This window comes from Schistocerca nitens, chromosome 9, assembly GCF_023898315.1.
Source record: "Schistocerca nitens isolate TAMUIC-IGC-003100 chromosome 9, iqSchNite1.1, whole genome shotgun sequence".
Classification (NCBI taxonomy): Eukaryota; Metazoa; Arthropoda; class Insecta; order Orthoptera; family Acrididae; genus Schistocerca; species Schistocerca nitens.
This window is the reverse complement of record NC_064622.1, coordinates 144,241,764-144,269,009: the sequence shown is the minus strand read 5'-3', so window position 1 is coordinate 144,269,009 and position 27,246 is coordinate 144,241,764. Positions and strand designations below refer to the sequence as shown.

The following is a 27,246-nucleotide window of genomic DNA, read 5'->3' as shown; positions in this document are numbered from 1 at the left end:
TCTGCACAGAAATTAGTCATCTTAGATTTAAAAATCTAGTCACTTGCTGTGCTTCATTTCTGACTGTATCACTATTCAGTAAAAGAATAATACGAATATAAACATGACATGATATGTATAATCTTCCGCGTTTGCTGTTGTCTCGCTCTAGTTTCGTAGTATATTAGGCAGACAGGATTTAAATTAGTAGCAAACACAAAAAAATACATGGCATAATGTTTACATTCTTCTACCTTTTCATTTAATTTATTTTCTGACACAGAGGTTTTGGCGCCAGTATTTATCTTTGTGCCTGCAAAGCATGCCTGTGTAGCGCTACATATATTCGACGGTAGAAGTTAGTTGTGGCGCGACCTAGCAACATTTTTCAGAACTTCTGCTTACTTTGCACTCGATTCTAAGTCACAGGCAGGTTTTTGGATTACAAAAACTGGAAAAAAGTGCGGCTTAGATTCGAGTAAATACGGTAAGCTTCTGTAGGGCACTATGTATGCAATACAAGTTTAACTTTGGTAAACGTATTCAAAAGTGAAAGCTGTGTATTACTTTTTTGTTTTACCATTGTATTTCTTATCCAGCCTCACAAATTTACATGCCAACAATTTGCCTGAGGCACATGTAACTATCCAATGTTGGTCACCTTGACCATCTCAGCAAAGTGTGCAGCTTGTCGTATTAAGTTTGAATAGTGTATTTTCCGACAGCCTCATGAAGAGGAGGTGTCAGCATGTAATTATGTTGGTTCCGTGTTTAAGTATTTGAGGACTGTAAATAATCTGAAAGTTAAGATAAGGGGGACTAGGGTATTATTTTTAATAAATGCATGGATCTGTAATTATGTGTCTTTTCTGCCACATTGGATCTCGTATTAAAACTGTAATTTTACAAAGAGACAAAATGGCTGGCCAATACTTACCTTGAAGAGGTGAAATTCCAACACTGTTGATAGACTTGTTTAAAATTGAACAACTATTATTATCTTTCAGAACTATTAGCTCCTTCGCCAAAAAGGAAGGAAGGATTGGTAGGGGAAGGTTAGAAAGGACAGGCATGTCACTTGGGGTAAGAGTGGCCAAACTGACATATTAAAGTATACAAGGGAGGGAGATGGAGGAGGGCAAATCATACGTTGCTTGTGTGGAAAAATGTGCTCAAACCGGCCCTGGCTGTAGATAATGTTCTTATGGAAATTGCCTAGCATTATATCACGCCACAGAAAAGGCACTGAATTTCTCTCCACACATAAAGTAGAAAACTGCAGAAATTGTGATTATCACAGTTCAACAATAAGCTTAGGCTGCTGTGTCTTGCATTCTGGCATGAGTCATTCTCCAACAACGACTGTGTGTGATTGACTCTGCAGACACCATCCGCATCAGGTGACCTGCATGTCACAATACCTAACTAGGTGACCTATGTGGTGCATATAAAACTGGAGCAAACAGATCGCTGCCAAGCTCGGAACACAGTTGACATCTTACTTTGACATTGCATCACATCCTCAGACTTTGGATACTGGATGTTTGGCCTATTCTCTAGCCATGAATATTTAATACTGGTGACTGTTCAGAACTTTACCTAGATTTTATGGAGCTGTCTTTGGCAGTTTATTAATCTAATTATTTATTACTTGGCTGTAACTAATTTTGTTCAAAGTACTGCATAATGTTTGTGTCTTTGTGTGTTGTCAGTAAGAGCTGTGTGCTGCTGAATATAAGGAATGGATTAGCCCATTCTACAAGGTGAATGAGGATTCAAGTCACAAGTGATTGCATTGGGCTCGAAGTTGGCACGTTAAAGGATGTACATTCAGCAAAATTGGTCTTGAGTTTCTCAAGATGTGACAACAGCAAATGCAGCTTCAAAATCAAATGAGGTGCTGCAGACACAACAACAAGTACTGCAGAAGCAGAGGATGGGTCTGCAAGAAGCACTATTCCAACAGAGGATAGGTTTGCAAGAGTCTATACTTCAACAATTGCTTCACCAGAGCATAAACCACCACTTATGCCAACATTCCCATCAGAAGAAGAAGTGTGGTTTTAATTTTGAGAAGAGTGATTGTTTAAAATTATATGTTGATTCCACAGAAAAAATGATAATCCCTATTGCACAAGACAAAGAAATGTGTTTACATTGAAGACACATACCCACCTGCTCAGGTGTGAGGGTAGTCCAAATTCAGGTTGTATGTTCTCATCAAGTAGCGACAGTAATGTTATGAAAAGCAGTCACTAAATATATGGACACCCGTCTGCATTGTCACAAAGTCCAATACAAAAGACACTTCGCCTCTTTGCATGCCAGTATGCCAGTCAGTCACTGAAAATCCAGTAGTAGACACTAGTCTATGTCATCTTCATCATAACAAAGTTCAATGTAAGAAATAATTCTGTCCCATCCAATGTGAAGACTGTTTTCGCAGACATAATAGTTCCCAGAGCCGATATTGGGAATTCATTCCCCAAATTGTGGAAGACGAGATCACTTGCTGTAGTCTGCTGTAGCTCATCACTTAATGCCGCTGAAAACTACACTATTACTGCTTTTGCACCATTAATCAATGAGAAGACCTATGAAGAAATAAGCTCACTCCCTCTCAAAGGAGTAAATCAATAGCTGTTGTGTTATAGTAAACAACAGACACAATTATGGGGTTATGACAAGTCTCCAAAATCTACAAACAAGTCTGTTGACAACTACAATTTTTCATTGTCACTTTCCATCTAGTGCAAAATATATTTAGTCTGCATGGTTTCCAAACTTTTGCCTTTCACATGCATGGCAACATGAATATCATTTCACATATAGCACCTTTTACAAATCTGTATACCTCATCTCAAACCTTTTGACCTCTCTTTTTAATAAGGATTAGGCTGTGCCAACAACTAAAATAATTAGCCACTCTGAAATTTTGATGTGCATGACTTATTCCAGTCGTTTTGCATTACAACCTGAAGAAAGAATTGTATCATCTCAAAAGGCAGCAGATTTTGTTACTTTTATCATTTATATCTTGCCTTTGGCTGTCATTCATGAACCAAATGGCAAACTAGGTATTTTTTGTAATTTCAAGTCTACTGTAAATGCTTAATGTGTGATTGACACTTATCTTATTCCTTGCACTGAGAAATTGATGCAAAAACTGATGTGTTGCCCATACTTTTCCAAAATTGATCTCGTGGATGGATATATACAACTTCCAGTGGATGTGCAATCACAAGCTACTGTGGTCGTTAACACACCATTTCTCTCTGTCAAAATAATAAACTTACATGATCAGGGCAAACTCAGGATGTTACACCCATCCCCTAACAAACAAATTCAAGGTGCCGCCTTCAACTAAAAGTCAATACTGAGCCATTGAAGTAAGTTTACTTCACCTCTTGGGAAAGTTATTGTGCCCCGTGTCGAAGGGAGATGGACACAAGGGGGTAGGGGTCTATTAATCATTGTCAGTCCAAACGTATGGCGAATAATGGTACTCCTTAGGTAAATTGCAGCAATGAATAGGGAGTAATACCAGGTGCACTCGCAAGGAACCCCTTGAGTGTGAGGTTGCAAAAATCTAATGATGTTTACAGCATATGATGCCCCACATATTGTCTACCAGGCTGTTCCAACCACCATTTAGGGAACAATGCGTTATCAACTGCAGGCTGTGGCACACACTGAGACTAACAATATCTGTCATCTTGACTCTGAGGTCATAATTGGATCATTCCAATGTCTGGCAGAGAAGGTTGAGAATATCAGGCTTGCTCGCCAAGTTTCAACAAAGCTCAAAACCTGCAGCATTTTCTTAAAATAGATTGTGGCCACCTAGTTTTGTGACTAGTGGAAGACTTGAACCAGCAACTGGAAAGGTTTTGTGTCAGGCTAGGCTATGATTTCCTCGAGTTGTACCGTAGGGGTGATAACTATAAGGTCCTGTTAAATGGTTCAGGTATATGCTACACCTGAAGAGGCTTCAGGTAGCTTACTGTGTGTGGAGTCTACACAATGGTTTCTTAGATTAAGCAACTCCTCATCCAGTCCATATAAGATATCTGTAAGAAACCCAGAACTATCAGTGTAAGATCCAAAGAAATGCCCCCCCCCCCCCCCCCCCACAGGTGAGAGCATTAAAACCCTAGTATTTAAATCTTAGTGGTTAGTTGCTGAAGCATTTGCAACAAAGTGGTGCTCTTAAAAAGCAGTGAAGCTCACATAATACTAGATACAGAAAACTTGTTAAAATCTGAAGTTGTCAACAGAGAAATTTTTGGGGGAACATTTAGGCATATATCAAAAGGATACAATAATGGAAAAATGAAGGCAGTTTATTTGTTGCAGGAGACAAGAAACTGAAATTCAGTGTAATAGAAACTGAAGTTATATGCGCGATTGTTTGGCAACACTCAGTATCAGGCATGGAAATAAAATTATTATTGGATCCTTCTATTGACCACCAGACTCACAAAATTGGGGGATGAAGTCAAATTATGTAAAATGCAAATTTGTGTGTAAATATATGCTTAACAGTAAACCAAGTACTGTGACTATTTAAATAACTTAAGAGAACTCCTCAGTTTGCTTGTACGTAAGTTCCCCAATCACTCTGTAATCATTGGAGGAAACTTAAATCATCAATCAGTTGGGATAATTATAGGTTTTTTTAGTGGTGGACCAGATATCATGTGAAATATTACTAAATGTCTTCTCTGAAAACTATCTAGAACAGACAGTTTGGAACACTGTTCACGACAGAAATAGATCTGATGGCAACAAGCAGACCTGACCACTTTGAGGATTTCTACATCAAAACTGGTATCAGTGACCATGAGGCAGTTGTAGCAACATGATTACAGAAGTACAAAGGGCAATTAAAACAAGAAGAAAAATTTATGTGTTCAGTAAACTAGGTGAAGAAGCAGTGGTGTCATTTGTAATGTAGAATGTGAAACTTTCAGGCCAGGACAGGAGCACGTACAGGAACCATGACTCAAGTTTAAAAGAATAGTTGACCATGCGCTGTATATATATAGGTACCCAGTAGAACGGTTTGTGATGGGAGGGGCTCTGCAGAGTATACAGTAACTGGAAAATCTTCCAAAGAAACAGAGACTACTGCACAATAGGTGTAAAATACAGTGTAGCATTGTAGATAGAGAGATGCTGAATGAAATGTACTTGGCTATCATGAAATCAGTGCATGAAATCTTCAGTGACTACCATAGCAGACTATTATTGGAAGATCTGTCACAAAGCCTAAAGAAATCCTGGTCATATATAAAGGCTGTTAGTGACACCAGAGTTAGTGTACAGTAATGCACAGATGAGAAGAACTGAAATCTAAGGTAGCAAAGCAAGAATTTCTCAATTTAATTCCTGTACTCCTGAGAAGATTAAGGACATCGATATTCATGGCATTGGCATTGAGAAACAGCTGAAATTGTTAAAAGGGAACAAAGCTCCATGGCCTAATAGAATCCCTGAATTTGCAGCTGAGTTAACTCCTCTGTTAACTATAATCTATTGGAACATACCTCTGACAAAAAACTGTGCCCAGTAGTTGGAAGTAAGCACAATCACACCCGTCTGCAAGAGGGGTAGCACAAATGATCCATGAAACTACCATCCAGTAACCAAGATATCAATTTGTTGTAGATTTGTAGAACATGATGTGAGCTCAACCTTAATGAGGTATTGTGAACAGAATGACCTCATCCATGCCAACCAGCATGGATTCTGAAAACTCCACTTTTCTCACATGACACACTGAGAGCCATGGTTTCCCAATTTCCAAAAAGCATTTGACCCGATACCACGTTTACACATATTATCACAAGTATGATCATATGGGATATCAAGTGAAATTTGTTAGTGGACTGAAGAATATTTTAGTAGGGAGGACTCTATAACTTATCTTCGATGGAGCGTCATTGACAGATGTATAAGTAACTTCGGCAGTGCACCGGGGAAGTGTTGGGATCGTTGCTATTCATGTTTTATGTTAATGATCTTGCAGACAATACAGATAGTAACCTCACACTTTTTGCAGTTAATGCAACATTAACTATAATGACATACTGTCTGAAAGAAACTTCACAAATATTAAGTCAGATTTTGATAAGCTTTCAAAGTGATGCAGAGATTGGCAACTTGTGTTAAATGATCTGAAATGAAAAGTTGTGCACCTCACAAAATGAAAAAAGCATAGTGCCATATGACTGTAAGATCAGCGAGCAACAGCTGGAATTGGTTAATTCATACAAATACATGGATATAAAATGGATATGAAATGGAATGATCATATAGCTCAGCCATAGGTAAAGTAGGTGGCAGACTTCAGTTTATTGGTAGAATACTGGGGAAATCCAATCAGTCTACAAAGGAGATTGATTACCAGTTACTTACGAGGCTCATTCTAGACTATTTCTTAAGTGTATGGGACACTTACCAGAAGGAATTAACAGTGGATATACAGAGAAGAGCAGCACCAATGGTCACATGTTTGTTTGACCCATAAGAGTGTGTCATGAAGGTGCTGAAAGAACTGAATAGGTCAACTCCCTAAGATAGCTTGCTTACAAATATTCAAGAACTGACTTTGAATTATGACTGTATTGCTACCATAGAGTTTGTGAGGACAAGATTACATTAGTTACGGTGCGTACAGACGCATTGAAACAGTCATTCTTCCCTCACCCCACATGGTAATGAAATGCAAAAGCCCAAATAACTGGTACAATGGGGTGTTCCCTCTGCCATGCACTTAACAGTGGTTTCTAGAGTATAGCTGTAGATATAGATTGCCAGTGCATATGCCCTTTTCCAGGGATATGTGGAACACATCCTGCATGACATTCCTTGCAGTGATAATTGGCTTGACAGCATCATCGTATGAAGTCCCGTCAAGTAAGAACACCTGAAAACCTCTGACTGCTGTTTTCTATGAAATCCAGTCTTGTGGCCTCAAGTGTAACTTGCAGAAATGTGAATTTTTTTCAGCAGTACATTGAGTATTTTGGACATACATTACGCGCTGATGGCTGATATCCCCCTTGACAACAAAGCAAAGCCATCACCCAGCTATCACCACCTACCAATTTGAGGGAAGAAATTAAACTATTATGAGAAATTTATAACTATGGCATCAAATTTGCAAAATCACTAGATCACATATGCAAGAAAAGCTTGCAGTAATTTAAATGGACACATGAATGCCAACTTCATTTGAATAACTTAAGAAATGCCTTTAGCAAGCCTGTTCTTAGCACTTTTTGATCCAAGCAAAAGTCTAATTCCTGCCACTAATGCATCCTAACATGGGACTGCTAGGGTTGTCTCCCACAAAAATGCTAGTGGTGTGGAATAGCTCATCACCTCTGTATTAAACACATTGATGGCACTACAGGACAACTACAGCCAAATTGAGAAAGAAGCAATGACTATATGAGAACTAGCTTTTCTCACTTTCCTTTATCAGGGTGCATACGACCCGGGACAACCGGGAGCTCTGGGAAAACCCCGGGAATCTAGTGTTGCCCCAGTTCAGAAATATCGTAGATCTGGGGCTGATGCGCAGAGCAGTCTGAGTTACGGTGGTGAGGTGGGTAGTCTTCACGTGACCCATGTTTACATTTAGTGATTTTGCTGTTTCCTCTTTGTTTGCTAATCTCATGTCAAATGAAAAAAAGAAAAGAAAAAAAAAACATATTTCTGTGGCCAGGAGCTCTCAAATGAATTAAAATACCTTCACATAATTATGGCGGTCTAAACTATGTTATTAGTTTCAGATTTTATTTTCTTTCCACCTTTCTGACACTCAAGCATTAATCACTTTGCAGAACAATGAAGTTATTTTTGTCAATTTGCTAAAGAAATTTTACTTTTATTTATCTTTTCCGTTGAGGCAGTCAATGTATTTGAAATGAAGTGTTTAATTCCACACAGTTGGCTAGTTTCAACTGTTCGCTGCATTTGAAGTGCACGTTTTCATCTTCTAGCACATATATATATTCCATAATAAAGAACCAAACACAATACAATACTGGTACTCCAAGAAAATTTACATCCCGAAAACCACACTGAAAAGCTTAAAATGAGTTCGAGGCCTACTTCATTGGGAATCTGGACATACGAATGAGCACTTAAAGTATGCGCTTTAAATGTGCACATTTTAGTAGGGTTATGAAATTCCAATGCTCTTTGATTATTCTCTGATGTCTTTTTTCTTTTGACATAACATAAGATCTTATAATGTTTTACATGTATGGACATACAAGCCTCCTCCGTCATTGTAGCTGCACAAGTGTGGTGGCGCCTGTTATCTGGTGCTCTCTGGCAACTGCAGAAACAAACCTATTTCTAACAGGTCGTGGGTAAATATCGCAAATGGTGGTTTGAAAAGTGTTACTTTCAAAGTAAACTTCCTTGTACATAAGTTGTACTGTGTGCAAGAATGTACGATGAATTTCTTAAATCACAGAGCGTTTGACTCTCATTTAAAAATCAACTCTTTGATGATGAGCCATTTAGAAGAATTTTGAGCCCAGAAGATCAGACATTTATGTCGTTATTAAAAATTTTACTGACACATTTGTGTGATATATCTTCAGACGTAATATGCACAAAAAAGATCAACATTATATGTGAAAGCTTAGCTTCTCTTGCAGCGTGTTAACCTTAGAAATCAATATCATATGTGAAAGCTTTGCTTTTCTTGTAGCAACACTACATATATTAATTTAAACCATTAAATTTTCCTGTTTGTGTGTTCGCGCTACTTGACATCAATATTGCTATTGGCTGACCACATCACGTGTCCTATGCTCTGAATAACTGCTGTCGTCGGCTGGCGAGATCACGTGAAATGAGCTATGACTGGCTTACAAAAGCGCATCACAATCGCGATTTCAATGCTTCGGAAAGTAACAAGCGGTTTTTGGTGGAATTTGAATTTATACTTTCGTAATATGAAAATATGCAGTGTACATGTTGCTGCACATCAAAGATCTTTCCAAAATGTGTTTTTTCTCCTTGAGTTTTGTTTTCTAAAGTGCCGGCAAATTCTACGCCCATGTATAAAACCATAACCATTCAAAGGATTGATAAGTTTTACAGTTCCGAGGGAAAATATACCCTCACTTAACACCCAGGAGAAAGTGTATTTTTAACCGAGAAATCTGGGAATGTTTTTTCCTTGTCCGCGTATACAACCTGTTTATGAAACTAAATGCCTTTAATAACCAACCACAAAACTCTCATCATGCTTTTTTGGTCAAAAACTCAGTGCCTAATAAACAGATAACAGCTGCTGTCTCTCAGTAGCTGCCAACATCCGTCATTGCCCCACCACTCGGTAAGCAAATGCTGATGCACTCTCCTGGCTCCCTAAGAGTCCCAGCCCAGCTTTTGATGTCATGAACATTTGTTTATACAAACTGATGATGCCCTCTTGAGGATATTGGAAGGATTCGCAGTTACCTTGGAGGTCATTGCCAAAGCCAAAGGCAACAACCCTCTGACCAAAGTAGTCTCATATTTCATCACTAATGAGTGGCAAGACCGCATTCTTGATCACCCCATTTGGACTCCATATCTACATTTCCATATAAAAAGAGCTCAGCATTATTAACAGAGTTCTGATGAGGAACACTGAGTATGAAGTCATGTCTGAGTGCCCTTTGTCCGTGCATACTTCACATTTGCCATAAGGATTAGTGGTGCATATAAATATTGATTTTGCTGGTCCATTCAGTGGGCAAGTGTGGTTAGTCATAATGTCCAAACACTCCAGATTCCCCTACACCTCTCAGATGATATCCATCACATCACAATCTTCAAATTGATTTTCTCCATTGTGGACTCATGTTTTGTGTTGGTGTCTGACAGCAGACCACAATTTTGTTCCAAGGATTTTCCCAACTTCTGCTCAGCAAACAGGATAGACCATATTTTTCACCCTGCATCCATTGGGAAGGCAGACCTCATTGTGTGACCATTAAAATTAAAATAATTACTAAAACAGGCCATGTTCTCTAACAGGAATGATGCATTCTGTGGGTTTCTGTTTCTCGTCAGATGACAACCCTGTCCCCCAATGGCTATTCCCCAAAAATATCCTCCATGGGTGAATACTATAAACATTGTGGAACCTTCTGTGCCCTGAGCCTGCCACATGGCTGGCTACGATATGTTTTGGGCAGCTACAGAAATGCGGATGAGTAGGCTTCCAGCAGCATTACAGTGACAAGGGCTCGTTAGACCTGCCATGCAAACCACCCACACATCAGATGTTGGACACCAGGTATGAACAAACTACCCACATCACTGCCACAGGTGTGTTGTCACAGTTTTTACCCCTGGCAGGAACACCTTCAGCAACTTCTGGAGCTCCACTATCACCTCATGTGGTCTGTGTCTGTGGAGTAGGAGCCTCTTCCACCACCAATTGAGGTCTCACCCTCCCTTTGTGACAAGGAACCCATGGCCTCAGATGTAAGCCCACCTATTACAAAGAACCAGCTCCAACCATGCACACCAACTACATCACATTCTTTGTCTGGGATGCCAGTCTTCTCACCATTCACTGAGTGTCCACTCCCTCCTCCCCCTACCTTTTCTCGCCCTATGAATTTTCAGAGATGTGGGAGGAATCGTATGGTTTTAGTCAAACACTACATTAATAGTGAGTGATCAACTAAGGAGTAATCCCCGCAACAGGCTGTGCTACTGGCAGTTCCCATGGACTAACTAACTAACTGAGCTGTGTAATCTACATTTAAGGCTGCAACACTGCTGAAATAGACAGATAAGCTGCCATGTTAGGATCACTGCTGATCTCTTGCAGTGACACCACATCACATTCTCAAATCTTGGTCTCTGGATGTCTGAAGTTCTCTCTGTACTGAATATTCAATACTCCTGACAAAACAAAAGTTAACCTGGTTTTTCTGACTCCTTCGTAGGCAGCGTAGCTAGAACTGGTTTAGTTCATAGTGAAGTTTGTCTCTCTATTTGTTTTGTTTTGCTTTAGTGCACAAAAAGCAACTGGGGCATACGTGCCCAAGTCAAAACTATAGAATACGGACACACAGATGAGTTAAACGACTATATGTCGGTACCAATGGACAGAATAGGAGACAGCTAAAAACAGGCACATGGAAAAAGGGCTAAAAAACACCATAGAGAAATCGAGGTCCAAAACTAAAAATTAAATGGCCTTCAACAGCCTGCACGTCATTCACTAAAATGGCTGATAAATCAGACAGCAAACCCAAGCTGGAATGTAAAATGTTAAAAAAGGAGCATTCCAGCAGGAAGTGCCGGACATTAAAATTTGGGCGCAATGTATACAAAGTGGTGGGATAGCACCACTTAGCAAATGATGGTGGCTAAAAAGGCAGTGCCCAATACACAGCCAAGTTAAAATAATCTCCTCCCAGTGGGAGGGCTAAGAGGAGGTCATCCAAGGCCCTGGGAGAGGCTTAATAAGCCGAAGCTCCTTCCTGTGAAGGGAGGACCATTGGCGAAACCAAAGGGACACCATCTCCTGACAGACGGCAACGCAGAGATCATCGGAGGAAATATAGGTACTCGTGGGCTGAGGTAAGAGGACTGCAGCCTTGGCAGCAGCGTCAGCAGCCTCATTTCCTGGCAGACCGACATGACCTAGAACACACAGAAACATGACACTGGCCCCACGAAGAGTGAGCAAATGACAGTTTTCCTGGTCCCGCTGCACTAAGAGATGAGCAGTGTACAGCGCACATAAGACTTTGGAGGGCACGGAGTGAGTCTAAGCAGAGGACACAATGCTGTAAGCTGCTGAGCATAGGGACCAATTTAGCAAATTCTATTGTCTCTACAGGTGACATCTTAACACACTAAGCTGTCTGTTCCCATATATTCTTCAGGGAGTGTTTGTCAATTCAGTTCCAAACTTGGTCGTGTTCTCAATGATTTTTATCTTTATTACATCAGAATGAATTTCTGTCTAGTTAAAATTGTCACAATGATGAGGTGCAGATAGCTGTTACACATTGATTCCAAGTCCAGGAGGCAGATGTCTGCGACACAGAGAACTAGATTTGATCTTATTGTACAACATTTGTCTTAGTATCTTGAGAAATAGCTTGGCAGTGTTACGTTGTTATAACCTTTGATATGCAAAAGGAGCAGAGCGACTCCATGCTGGGTACTAAAACAATGAAAGAATGTAACAATAGCCATGTTTTTTTTAATTACCGTTTGCTACATAAATTACTAATTACTTAGGCTCAATTTGTCTGTGTGTAGACACAGCTCAGTAATTGAACATGTAGGTAGGGAGGAGGGATTAACCATTTTATCTCACAACATGATGGAATCAGCAGTGCATGTAGATGTAGCTGGCTGATGTGGTGTTGACACACCACTTCAATCTCATGGTTGTTGATTGATGGACAGCAGTTTATATCTCTGTGTACCCATGGCTGTACAGATGACAGTCAGATCAGCTTAACCTACATCGTGTCCACTGCTTCTTCCTCAATCATTCTCCAGGCAAAACCACCACCCTGTAGTCAGGACAGTGCTAGTGTCCTGACCACAGTGGCAGCTCTCTGTCTCCTGATGATCAGATGATGTCTTTTGTTTGCAGTAATTAGACTGTGGAGGCGGCATTCCAAGTTATATTTCAATGTGTCAGGCAGCAAGAACACAGTTGAACTTCTATGGATCCTAACACTGGACTGAAAGAAAAGCTACCCTGCACAGAATGGAAATTGAGGATACCACAGAATGACAGTAGACATCAGGATGGATACAAGAATCAGACTCAAAGTGTGAGAACCAAGTAGAAAACAGACTGGCATGCCTCCAGTATGCAAAGTCAGAATGCTCTTATGTGAAACAGAGTCACCTCATGGCTTAGAAAGGCTTCAATTGAAAATCTGCTGAAAGAGTCCCCGAGTGCCTCACTGAATGTGCCAACTGGAGACTTTTGTTCTTCTTCCCCCACTCTTGTCCTGCTGGGCACTGAGATGATTCAGATTGTACTGTCTTGTCATTCGTGGGTTTAATTTGGAGAGTTCCCCAATAATTGTTCGAAGCTGAGTAGCTCGATTCTTTCGATCTTCATTCTAGGGTGCAAATATTTTTGATCTTGTTTTGGAAAATCCCTAGCAGGTGCAAAGCATGTGAATGTAGGTGGCATTCCCATTGCAGCCTTACACAATCTTGAATACTGGTGTGATACAAGACCCACATAAAGTTCGCTAACAGCCTACATGCCTGTGAATGACTGCATCCATGTGTGTGTTCTATGCATTCCTGAGTCAGCAGGAAGGCCCTTAAGCCCTCCAGCTCAAGTGCATCAGGTCCTCAGCCATGACTTTAAATGGGACACCCCTTGTAAAGTGAAGCACAACACTTGTAAACCACTTCTACCCATCTTGTAGAGCTTTGTGGAAAGTCATGTTATGGTAAAATGCAACTTAACAGAAGTGCTTCATATTGTGAGGTATTAAGACTTTCTGGATAATCCAGCCATCACAAATTTACTTGTTAGTTGAATAAGAGCTACATTTCTGTTTTTTCTACAATTTAAATTGCTACATTCTTTCTATTCTAAACTATGTTTCAGATTTCGGTAACTGATCTACAAAAGAAGTCTCCATTTAGTTGTACATGTGTTAGAGAACTGTGGTTACTGCTGCTGTTCTTACTTGATGACCAATATGAGAAAGGCCACGGAAAAGTAAGTGCCTACAAATCTGATACTTATCTGTGTATATGATCTGTTAGTAATTGTAAACAACAAATTTGGTCCTTAAACAGTTGAAACAATTAATATTTTGGTCTGATTCAGTTGTTAAATCTGAACTGTCAACTGTATCATAACAGGCACTTACAGAAGGAAAGCGATGAAAACATTACAAATTTTTCTCTATCCTGGAGCAAGAAACTACTAAGAAAACAGAATCATGCACCCGAGACTGAGGCATTGGTACTAGTTGATAGCGAGCCTTGCAGCTGCCCCTTCTCTCTCTCTCTCTCTCTCTCTCTCTCTCTCTCTCTCTCTCTCTCTCTCTCTCTCCCCCCCCCCCCCCCCCCCACACACACACACACTTCCTTACTGTACCTCCACATATTCCCAACCACCGACTCTTGTATTTCACTTTCCTACCTTCCTTTGCTTCCTTTCCTCCACTTGGTCCCATGTCTTCCTCCCTCCTAACTGCCCAAATTTCCAATAAGTCCTTCTGCCTGGGCAGTCATTGTTTGTTTGTGTGAATGTCAGTAAAAAGTGTGTGATGAGAATGATATAGTGAAGACTAACCTGTAAAATGAGTCCATTGTTCTCAATCCTTGTGAAGTACCAAATGAACCAAAAATTACTTCATTTTGATATACCAGGTGGTATAGATAAAAGTAGTCCATAGAAATATGAAGAAAATGCAGTGCAATTACAGAAACAAAGAGCTGAAATGAAGTTACCATTTGTTTGCAATGAAAAATCATAGAAGATACTTAAATGACCACTTGCAATATCAACACATAGCTGTGCACATATAAGCATATTCACATATATCTGGCATGAAGTTTGGATACTGGTGGCAGCAACTTCATTGTTGGTGTTGTCTTTCATTGCCTGTTGTACTGTATATTATCAGGGAAGGGGGGAGAAGGTTGTTACATATGCCTTGTGACTACAGTTTGCAAGAGGTCAAGGGGTCAGGACTTGAGAGTGGACATCTAGGGCTGCTGTTAAATAACAGAACAGGAAATTAGGAAAAATAAAGAGAATATATTTCAGTGTATGGCATACAAGGGGTGTGCCTAGGGTCGGAAGTTACCAGGTTCAGGCCAGTCCAGGAGGTCAAACAATTAATTGAAATGGGCAGTGGAATGGGAAGCGGTTCATGTTAACTTATGTTGGTGACCGGTTGTGGAAAGCAGAGCCAGAGGCTCTGCCTTCCGAAAAGACGTCTGTTCTGCTTGAGGTCTGGATTACAAGAGAGAGAGGCAACTGTGTTCCGCACTGCAGAACACTCCAGCCTCCACACACGTGACCTGTATCCCACACACGATATTGGCTAATACCAATGGTGTGAATTCACTAGCAGTTTCAGCAGAGAGGTCTCAGGGCATCTCTTGTCGGGAGCTTTAACTGGACAGAACTGCCTCGGTTTTGAAAGACAGGCAAGTTGTGTCACATAGGCACAGCATAAGTTGCTCTAGGAGTAAACTTGTAAAGATCTGATGAGTAAACTTATAAAGATTTTGCTGTCCCTATGAAATAAATTTTTTAAACCAATTCCCTAAAATATTCCTTGACTGGCTGTCACCGTGCGCACTGTATTGTATATGGATTTGTTTCATTGACCTTTCTGTTCACGTGTCCCCACAGGGAAAACTCACATGTTGTTAGATCTGGCAAACTTGGTGGCCATAAATGTTTGGTGACAGTTCGTTTCTCAGTGAAGACATCATGGATTTGTTCCACGGATATAAAGTGTATTATGTTGCTCCATCTTGCTGGCAGAAGCAGTATTGTCTTCCATAATCAGTGAGTTGAGCACAAACTGTATGAGAAATTTCCATACATGCAATTGTGTTGAGGGTAGTGACAAAAAATATTGGTCCAGTGATGCGCATTCCTGCTACAGTACACCAAATACTGATTTTTTTCATCATGGAGTGGTTGCTGACACACAATGTTTGGATTCTCCATTGCCCTGTACCTTGTGTTCTGTGAATTCACATGACTGAAAAGATGAAACCCTGCTTCTGATGTAATGGAAAGAGTGTAGCGAACCATCGATGATGTTATTCAGAAGTCACATGCAGTCATCTAAACATTTCTGACTTTCATTCTCCCATAATTGCTGCAGAACCATTACACAATGTGGCCTCAAGTTAAGACTTATCAACATCCGCTAGTAACTCTTCCTATTTACATGGACCTGTACCATTTGGGCCAATTTAGATGTAGACTTCTTTGGGCTCTGAATAATTCTTCAACAAATGTCTACAATAACTTCGGGTCTGTCAACCGAAGGAACTCTTTGTTGTTTTACATTTCGCACAGATCAGTAGGTGAGCCAGTTTTTATACAGTCTCTATATTGCTCTCTTTGCTGGCAGTCCTGTGTTTGGATACTTGACGCCAAAAATTTAGCGAGGTCCCTTAATCAAATCTATTTTCACATAAGTTTCCACAATTTCAATTCTTTCTTCTATTGAGAAAGTTATTTTGCAGACCGCAAAGTGAAACGTCTAACTTCACTGATGAAATAAACTGAAATGCTGACAACTGTTTGCTGCATAAAAATGTCCATTGTTGTAGCTGTTTACTCTATTTCAGGATTCAAAATATTCCATTTGCATTCAAAGAGTTACTTTTAAACTGTGCCATTCTGTGTTATTGTAAGTAGAAAAGGTTTGTCTTTAATGTTTCTTATTTAGGATTGTACATATATTAAAGTAGATCTTTAAATGCAGTGAGAATGTCTAGTGGAATAAATCCATTCCAAAGCAGACTGGAAAGAATTGATGCTTAATAGATGAACACACATTTATTCAGAACAAGTTTCATATCTTTCTTTTTGCTACCTATAAACTTTGTTGACAGAGCAAAAATGTGTATTGTCGCACAGCTGTAGAGAAGAGGCTGGTGACACCAGCATCTTGTATGCAGTTGTTATTCAGTTCTTTTTCTCTATATTGCCGCTTTTTGTTCTCTTGTATGGGGTATATATGAAGCATATTTAACCTTTTCCTTGTATTTGTTCAACTGAGGGAAAGAAAATACATAACGTTATTACTGAAAAATGTGTTGTAAGGTGTAGAAGCCCTTGGCAACAGGAAACAGTAAGTGTTACGTATCAAACAATAAATAAACTGTTTTACAGTTGCTTGATGTTATTGCAGACAGACACAAAGTGAAGACTTAAGGATGTTAAATGTGTGGAACAAGCATATTAAACATTTGGAATGAGTAATTTTATCTGCAACCTGAAGAGTGAAAGGGACCAGAAAGTGGTCATCGTGACAGTGAGAACTGTTTGTTAGTACTTTCTTTAGTTTTATGTAAAAATACAGATTATTTAATGTAGAACTTCATCCCCCCCCCCCTCTCTCTCTCTCTCTCTCTCTCTCTCTCTCTCTCTCTCTCTCTCGTGTGCGCGCGTTTGTGCGTGCGCACGCACATGCTTGCATGCAGGGGGGGGGGGGGGGAGGTGCATGTTCATTTGTAAATGCATGTGGCATGTGTTTTTTCACTACAGTTAAAGTTTAACGTGATTTGCATTTTTAATACAGAATTTTTGGATGCATTTGGGCCAGATATTAAATAATGTACTGTCAGACAAGACTGCAGAGAGCAAAACCACCACCACCACCACCTGTGCATCTTTAGCTGTTCCAAAGAGTGTCAGTTGTTCGAATCGTGGAATTTTTGTTTTGTGGTTGTTGCTGCATCTGACACAGTTGTATGGATACAAGAGAGATGGTACTTATCAGGAACAAAATCTTCATAAGGTCTGTACTACTACTGCTGCTGCTGCTAATACTTGTTTGACATTAAATTCAGTATTACTTTATCAGAATGTTATAAATTATTGTTTATTTCCTGTTTTGTTTGTACAAAGAAGTATACATACGTAAGAGGTGATAATACTGTAGGTGGGGAGGAATATAATTGCTTCTCACAAAGGATTTTATGGAATTATACAATTACAGTATTGTGTCAGGCAACTTGATATTATATGTATCGGCCAAAAATTGTCACCATCATAATAGCACGCAAAAGCTCCACAAGCCTTGACAACAGCTGTGTCTTGCTGCGTGTGGAATGATGTCACTGACATTTAACAAATTGTTCTAAGTGGCTTCAGAGCTTTTCTGGCCCCTTCAGGCCCTTAATTGCTCCTGAGTGTTCCTGATGCAAATCAGTCACGGGTTTAGTCTAAAGAATGCAAGAATTTTTGTTGTGGAAGACGGGGCTGATGATTCTATGACTTTGAGCATAAGCAAATTGCCATGTCTGGTTCTGTGTCATCTCAGTATATCCATCCTGTTGGATGTCCTATGGACCCATTATCGTATAATTAATACCTTCTCAGAACTTCACAGATCCTCTTGAAGCTTGCACTACCTCTTGCTCATAATAATCCCAGATGAATTTCTGTTGCCAGCAGTGATAATGATACTGCTCATCCTTTACTTACATAAAGATGCATGGTTAGTCTGATCTGGTAACATATTTCCAGTTCTTCACAGTACATTTGTGGAATCACTCTACTGCTGAGACCAGTACATGTTGAGTGCAGTATTGAGCAAGGCATACAAATTTGCTCAGCATATCCCTGTGATGCAATTTCTATTGGATTGCGTATTTGCGTATGAATCATAGAGGACCAACATTTTTTTATGCAGAAATTCCTAACTCAAATGGAGCACTTTGTAGGTGCAAAAAGGGAAACAGATTGACAGCCACAGTACATCATGATCATCTTTGGGCTATATTGATGAAATTGTTCAGCTGTAGAGATGATGATGTTACAATCCCTTATACTCATAGGGCAATATAGGCAGAGGTGTCCAGTAACACTACCTTTAGGAGCTGCAAACTTATGGAAGAGAACTAAATTGTTTGGACTAACAGTTAACACTAATGAAGGAACATATTTATTTCAAAAATAAAGAAACATTGATTTTTTATCTTAAAACTAATGTCACTGAACACTGTTTCATTACAAATCAGGACAAAAAAAGTTACTTTTGTGCTGTGCTGTTTTGAGTGTTATATTTTGCTGTGAGCTGTTTACAGTCCAGCTGACAACTGGCAAGGGCAGATCGCATTAAGTTCATTAAAATGATCAAAATTTAGATTTAATGAACCTTAGTGTTGAGCGCACACACAAGTGGTCCCAAAAATGAGATCTCTTGGCAAAATCTTTCATTAGGTGGTATTTTTCTTCTGGAACCTTCTTCCAGAGTTCAGCATTTGAACAAAAGTTTGTTCCAGATCTTCTTTCACTTGCAGTTCCAGTGGCTCCAAGTCTTCAGCTGCTGAATCCTTTTGATGTAATTTGACAGCCATCTCTTCACAACAACAACAGCTGACTGACTTTCCAGGAATTATTATGAGGGTTTAAGTGTCTTCAGGTCACTAAATCTACCCTTTATTTCTTCAAAATGGAAAAAAGAAAAAAAAGAAAAGAAAAACATTGTTGTCTGTGACTTCAATATCAGTGTGGCAGTTGCAACCAGTCGTCTAATACAGTTTGTAGTGGTATGAAATTGAATGTTCACAAGGCTCTGTCATAGTCAAAGAAGCAAGTAACAGACTTCAGGTCGCTAGTAAGATACTGGAAAAATTTAGTGTACAAAGGAAACTGCTTCAGAACATTCATGAAACCCAACCTAAAATATTGTTCAAGTGTGAAAGACCAATACCCAATAGGACTGGCAGGAGACATTTCACATATACAAAGGAGGACAGCATGTATGTTCACAGGTTCATTTAACTCATGAGAAAGCGTCATGGTGATAATGAAAAACTTGAATAGACAGATACTTGAAGATGACATAACTATCCCACAAAAGCCTACTTATGACGTTTCAAGAACCAGAATTATGTGAAGGATCTAGGAACATACTGCAATGTACAACATAATTAAAGGATCACTTTTTCAAAACCCCATGATAGCCTACCATTGTGATGCAGAAGCTTAAAATGTAGCTCAAAGGTGCCTACAATCTTCCTTTGTAATGGTGCGAAAGCATGGGGCCCTGGAATGTCATCCTTGGGCTCCATAACATTTCAAACAGCAAGATGTTGACACTTGAGGAAAAAAAGTTAATGTGGGCACATTGGCACCAAATTGTACCACAATTCTGCCCAATGCCATAGTGGATGTTTCTCACGATGGGAAGTTCATCACAGCCCCTCTTGCTCACATTTCAGCCCTGCTTTTGATGCCTCTGTGATGGAAATTGAACCGTGAAACCCAGCTTTGAAATTACATGTTTTTCTTATGAGTGGCTGGGGAAAATATGTTAGACATACCGCCACTATCAGTGCTGTACACAAGAGCTCAGATTTGACACAAAAATGTGTTGCATTTTTTTTTTTTTTTTTTTTTTTTTTTTTTTTTTTTTTTTTTGGGGGGGGGGGTTAGTATAAAGGGTGTCAATTAGATCAACCCTTTCCTAGGGGCATTGATGCCCTCACATTTCACAGTCAAAAATGATAGTTCACAGTGCAGTGAGTAACAGGATGGATGATCTTTTCAACCTTTGAAACAGCTGACACCTTGGCGATTCAACCCTTCTCGACAGACTCAAGGGGTTGCAATATCCTCCTGTGGCATGACTGTGGGGGTGAAGAATTGACACTTGCTCGAATAAAATGCCAAAGGGTCCCTCTAAAATGCCCCAGTGTAGCAAAACCTTCAGTGGCACCCACCCAGCTTTCTCAAGAATTTTTAACGTGGCTTCACATAGAGAGCCTGCAAAATAGTTCTAGATGCTTGCAGGCAAGCAACAGAAATTAGAGGGGTGTCAAGAGGTAGCTTGCCTGCAGGTGCCTAAGACTACTTTGCAGGTTGTCTGTGTAAAGCCACATTTTTAAAATTCTCAGTTAAGGTGGGCAGGTGCCACCAGGGGTGTAGCTGAAATGACGGGGGGGGGGGGGGGGGGCAGCTTTGCCATTGAATTCACATTTTTTGTCAATTTCGCACCCCCATGTGATCATGACATGGCACAGGAGAGCACAAAACAGGAGGCTGAAAAAGCGCACACACACCCTTTGCTGCTTTGGATATGTTCAGATTTGGTCGAATGGTTCTGAATGGTGCCCAGTGGTTCCAGCCTGTACATAAGAGCAAAAATTGTGGTCACGCTGCACTCCAAAGGGGCGGGATCATATTCAATAGGGCTGCCGCACTCCAGTGTCCATAGAGAAGGATTGAAACTTCCAGTGTTTTCGGCTGTGTCAAATATTGTCGAGAACATCATCGTGTTGATTATTACTTTGCAATCTGCCATTTTCGACTGATAAATGTGTGGTAATCAGAGACCCAAGAGAGGAAGTGGCTTCATTAATGCCCTACTTGCCAGGCCCGCCTCTCCTCACCTAGGCCTTCTAATGTCAATTCTCAGCAGCAGCCTGTCTGAAATGCTCCCCAAGGCCACTGATAACAAAACAGCATGATTTCAACACTGTGTGTAGCAGCTCTGACCTCCATTGCAGAGGCATCAAAAGAAGGGCTGAAATGGGGGAACGAGGGGCTTTGATGACCTTCCCATCGTGGGATAGTTCCTTGGTGGCATTGAACAGAACTGGTTGTGACATTTAGTGTAAATATAGCATCATTAACCCATCTTACACATCACATCAACTTCTGACATCTGGCTTTTTTTTTTTTTTTTTTTTTTTTTTTTTTTTTTTTTTTTTTTTTTTTTTTTTTTTGCATGTTCCGGCATGTTGCTGTTAGAAGCATCGTCAAGCCCGTGGATGATGCTCAGAACTCCATAGTTTTTCACCATTACTGTGAAAGGTTGTTGGCACTGTTTAGCCAAATTTTAAACCCCTACATCACAATGGGAGATAATTATGGGTTTTCTAAAATGTGATCCTTTAATTCTGTTCCACTGTATATAACCCCCTATGTTCTACTCCCATAGGGGCTGCAAAGATGAGATTAAACTAATCACAGCATGCACAGTGTCATGTAAGAAATCATTCTTCTCACCCCTACATGCAAGTGAAGTGGGAAGAAGCCTCACAGAAATTTTTTGATTCAATCCAGTAATTCAAAAAGTCTGCCCAGAACATTGCCTACTGATAGTTATTTCGACAAACAATGCCAAGGTAGCTCAGGAAGCTTGCATTATTCATGTCTTCTATGAAGGATTTGAATTATCATTGTGTTTTGGGATTTGAACAGATATAGTTGGCAAATTGTAGAACTGTCTCCATAATGTGTTGGTATTAGAAATACAGGGTGATTCAAAAAGAATACCACAACTTTAAAAATGTGTATTTAATGAAAGAAACATAATATAACCTTCTGTTATACATCATTACAAAGAGTATTTAAAAAGGTTTTTTTTTCACTCAAAAACAAGTTCAGAGATGTTCAATATGGCCCCCTCCAGACATACGAGCAATATCAACCCGATACTCCAACTCGTTCCACACTCTCTGTAGCATATCAGGCGTAACAGTTTGGATAGCTGCTGTTATTTCTCGTTTCAAATCATCAATGGTGGCTGGGAGAGGTGGCCGAAACACCATATCCTTAACATACCCCCATAAGAAAAAATCGCAGGGGGTAAGATCAGGGCTTCTTGGAGGCCAGTGATGAAGTGCTCTGTCACGGGCTGCCTGGCGGCCGATCCATCGCCTCGGGTAGTTGACGTTCAGGTAGTTACGGACAGATAAGTGCCAATGTGGTGGCGCTCCATCCTGCTGAAATATGAATTGTTGTGCTTCTTGTTCGAGCTGAGGGAACAGCCAATTCTCTAACATCTCCAGATACTGTAGTCCAGTTACAGTAGCACCTTCGAAGAAAATCTTAGCATCAACTGACGCTGACGCCTAGTCAACAGCGCCTCAAGCGAACAAATGTACAACTAAATGAAACTTTATAGCTCCCTTAATTCGCCGACAGATAGTGCTTAGCTCTGCCTTTTGTCGTTGCAGAGTTTTAAATTCCTAAAGTTGTGGTATTCTTTTTGAATCACCCTGTATATTCCATGTACAGTGTGTAAGACAACAAAAAGGTTGCTCATGCACAGCATTGTTAAGTTGACAAGAGCTGAATTATAGTGATGTGAACATAAGAAGGAAGGTGTTGGGGTGATCCACAGAGGCAAGGAGCAGAATACCCCATGATCCTCCAGCCAGTAGCAGCACTCTGCCTGCAGCTTCCAATTTGAAGTGTGTGTTGAACATTTAGTGTTGATTTTCAGAATATTTCAGTGTTGTGAGATTACTTAGTCATTGTTGTTTTCATTCTGGGTGGCATAAAGCAAACACAACAACTATTACATTAAGAAATCACAGTGATAGTTTTCCAAGCATATAAACTCTACTATTGAGAGTCAATGGCCTGGTGTAATGTGCTCACCCCAGTGTTGCCAGTTGCCAGGGCAGGCAACTGTTAGAACACGAAGCATGGGGCAGAGACGGAGAGCACACTGGTGGCGCCGCAAAGTATTCTCCATTGTTCTGTGCAGGTAGTGTTACGCAGCTACTTTCTTATGTTCCCTCAACTATAGGCTGAGAAAAGAGCTACACGTAGCTTAAAAACCACATATTGTCCATCCCTGATATATGGTGATATGTGTTTCACCCCTTCCATCGCACTATAATCTTTAGTATGTGCAGAGGATGTTACTTTAGAATGAGATTTTCACTCTGCAGCGGGGTGTGCGCTGATATGAAACTTCCTGGCAGATTAAATCTGTGTGCCGGACCAAGACTCGAACTCGGGACCTTTGCCTTTCACGGGCAAGTGCTCTACCAACTGAGCTACCCAAGCACGACTCTCACCCCATCCTCACAGCTTTACTTATGAGACAAGGTACTGGCAGAAGTAAAACTGTGAGGACGGGGCGTGAGTCGTGCTTGGGTAGCTCAGTTGGTATAGCACTTGTCCGCGAAAGGCAAAGGTCCTGAGTTCGAGTCTCGGTCCGGCACACAGTTTTAATCTGCCAGGAAGTTTCAGATGTTACTTTATTTTGCCGGTCTGTCACTCCAGTCAAGTACCCTATTTTACACAGTTCCACATCAGTCAGTACCGTACACAGATATCTGAAAATCGATAATTTGTTTCATTATGCAACGTGGCCAATCCTTTTAAGTGGGAAACTTATTTTGAGCTTTATGAACAAGCAGTAGAACACACTAGGGTGCCTAAAACACTGCCTGTCATTTTTTTTTTTTTTTTGGTGGGGTTTGCACAGAAATTTTTAGCTTTCCTGAAAGACCTTTGTGTTCACATTGTAATTAGGAAACCTAGATGTCACTCCTTCAGTGCATTGAAGTGATTGTTACACAGATTTAACAGGTTCGTCTCCATTATACTTCTGGCAATGGTTGGTACTGTTAGCTTCCACATATCTCTTATATAGTTGGTAGCTTAACAAAATTCCTGGGACAGTTCCTTTGAAAAGAGCGTGGCTGATTTCCTTCTCCAACGCAGTCTTGTGCTCCATCTCTAATGATCAAATTCTCAATGACCCAAACCCTTCTTGCACATGTTTGCAATTATTTTACAAATTTAAACAATACGGGCTACATAATACACCAAATTGACCATGCAAGTTTGTCTAGATGAAAATGGTATCACTAACAAGATTTTTTATCACGTAAGGTATTCTACTAGAAGGTAATTAAATGTTCTTACTTATTGCCATTTTCGCACAAGAAAAGAGATTTATTTATAATTAACAGTAAATATAATTTTATCGATGGATTTTTCACCGACTCTATCAGAGTGCTTAGAGTTTTTCATGTCTCGGATCATTTCACTGTAATTAAGATAAATAGCAAACAAAGTTTTCAGGGTCTGTAAATATATTAAACATATACATCTATGATTGTAAAATTGTGTTGTTGTCATTGTCGCTGTCGTCGTTACTGTGCATTAATCCGACAACCTTTTGTTGTGTGTGTAGTGTTTCTATTTCCAATTATATAAGGATTAATGACAAAATTTGTGTACTGCGTCTGATGGCCAATTATGTTAGCATGTAACATATATATCTACACTCTTCAACAGCACTTTAAAAGCAGTCATCGAGTGACACTTTACATAGCACTATATATTTTTGTGTGGCAGATTTTAAGTCTCTTTTAAAGTACCTAATCAGGCATCCATAAGTTTTCGTCTGATTAAGTAGCACTTTACACCAACAACATTTGCTAGAAATTTCCTTTTTGAGGGCATGATTGATTTTATTCTAGTTCAACTGGTACTGATAGTGATCATTCAAAGAAATTCTGCATATTGTCATTCTCAGCATTTAACAGGGTGTGCCAACCCCAGTAATCAATGAAATGGGTTCTTCCAAATCAGGATTTTAACTCTGAAGTATGTATACATTTGATGAAACTATTGCAACACTTTCCTTATTGGGTGCTTCACTTTTGCTTGTAGAAGAGCTGATATTTGGTGTGGTATGCATCATATTTAATCATATCTTTGCTGTCTCCACCTACTTATCCAATTTCCTTGCCCTGAGAGTTGATATGAATTAATGAGTTTAACCTCAAAATACCATTGTCTGTTGAAGTTAAACTGCTGTGTAATTCTCTCTAATTTTTTTATCAAACTTGCTATTGATCATTCATATGTTCCAAATCAACCCTTTTCCCCTAATTTCTACTCTTCCATACACAGTCATCATGAAGTCATTGAACGTGATACAATAACTCAGTGCTACCAACCTAGAGTGGCCACAGTTGTATTCTGTTGCGGGTTGTCGATGGTCGAACCCAGGACTCCAGATGGCTGAGCTGAAGTCAGGACCCACCACCTGTATTTCGTCAGGAGGCCGAGCAAGTTCAGTAGTGTCAAGCGGCAGTGCAGAGTGATACAGCAGTATTTGGAAGTATTCTTTTATTCACATAATTAACAGTACTACGATGGGTGCAGAATAGTGTTGACGTTCCGCCCGCAGCACTGTTCCGCGAGTCCAGCCGGCTCAGCATCTCCTGGCATGCTGACGCCGCTGCTCCGTCATCAAGGCCACTCAGCTGGGAGTCAGCCCAGGTCACTGCTCGCCGAGGCGACGCGTCTCGCTCAGCGTAGCTGCCCGCGATTCTGGAGACTTTTACAGTCCGTAGTCCCCGCCGCCCTCCACCCCGTTTGGCCTGCTCTGTCCGACCATGGAACGAAGGTGGATGTAATGGTCATCCGTGGCCCTCGGGCCGCCGCTGCTCCCAGGACAGGACCGAACTCGAACCCGCGCCCACCTGGATGCTGTGCCACAACTTGCTGCTAGTAGTGCTTGCTGGATGGCAACACCCGGCACTGCTCCAGTGCTGCTGCACCTCCCGCAGCGTACACCTCGCCCGGACCCCGGTACGCCTGGTGTGAAGCAACCGTGGCCCATCCTGGACATGCTGCAGACCGCTATCACTGCCCTTCTTCAGGCAGACCATGCAATCTCTAAGTTCCCAGCTGCCGTTCCGTCCTGCCCTGGTGTTGTGTCCCCGGAGGCTGAATACAGCCCGAATGAGTACATGGAAACAAAGTACAGGTTACACAGAATATTAACAACATCGCTGCCAGACTGGCCCCTCCAAGCGTAGACCAGCACAGGTCCGACCCCTTTCTCGTCTGACCTGGCACACCCCCTCAAGCTAAAAGTGGCTGACTATTTGTACTGCTTTTCCCCTTGCTTCTGACGTAGTATCAGAGAGAGATAGAAACTATGGCAGGCGTAAATTCCCATACATCAGCCACTTACACATTGCCTCTCCTGGCTCTGGCCTACTGCCTTGCCTCATACATCACAATAACTTAAAGCAACGCTGCAGTTCCCTGCCTCGCTGTTGCTTCATTCCAAACAAATCGTATGTGCAATATGCCGCTGCAGCTCCGTGCCATGTTTACTCTGCCTGGCCTGCTCCCTGCCAATTATTACCACACATTGCCAGCAGCCCCAGACTTCATCACCCAACTGCGCCTTTACTGAATTTTTAACAAAATTCCCCTTTTCTATGACTAAGACTAATACTAGTGCAGCAGTTCTCATAAGGCACCTAAATTCAATTGGCTGGTCAGAAGATTTAAATCCTTTCTGTGTGGGTAACAAGTAAATAGAGTTACTGTTGCATTATGTCATTTGATCTTTTCAGTATTTTATTTCCGTTTTTGTTCCTATCAGGTTCACAGTTGCCATGATCAGCTCAACACTACACTTAAATCCATTCTGTCAATGGATTCTGTGAGTGAGGTGCAGCTTCGAGTTGTCCTTTCATTGCTAAGGAAGCTCTTGTCAATGTGGGAAGCATGCAATGATCCATTACTCCTGCTGTGGGAATACTTCCAACGTAGACTCAATTCAACTTTCTATGTGCCAGGATCTTCTCCAGAGACAATGGCTGTTGTGAGGTCAGTTGAAAGCAACATTTCAAGAAGGTGGAAAGGTATCATTTCTGCTATTGACTATTAAATAACTGAAGGATTTTTCACTTATGTGACATATTTTTTAAGATTTCATCACATCAGTAGAAAGTTTTGTGGCAAAATTG

At 40.6% G+C, this 27,246-nt stretch overlaps 1 protein-coding gene across 2 annotated transcripts in view; it reads left to right on the top strand.

Annotated features, from left to right (window-relative positions):
• The window catches only part of LOC126203610 (protein MMS22-like), a 140,950-nt gene that overhangs the window by 31,343 nt on the left and 82,361 nt on the right, over positions 1-27,246 (top strand). For both annotated transcript variants that reach the window (XM_049937976.1, XM_049937977.1), the window contains 3 exons: positions 13,613-13,726; positions 17,292-17,510; positions 26,880-27,106. In XM_049937976.1, the coding sequence (XP_049793933.1) occupies positions 13,613-13,726; positions 17,292-17,510; positions 26,880-27,106 (560 nt within the window). The remainder of the gene's footprint in view (positions 1-13,612; positions 13,727-17,291; positions 17,511-26,879; positions 27,107-27,246) is intronic.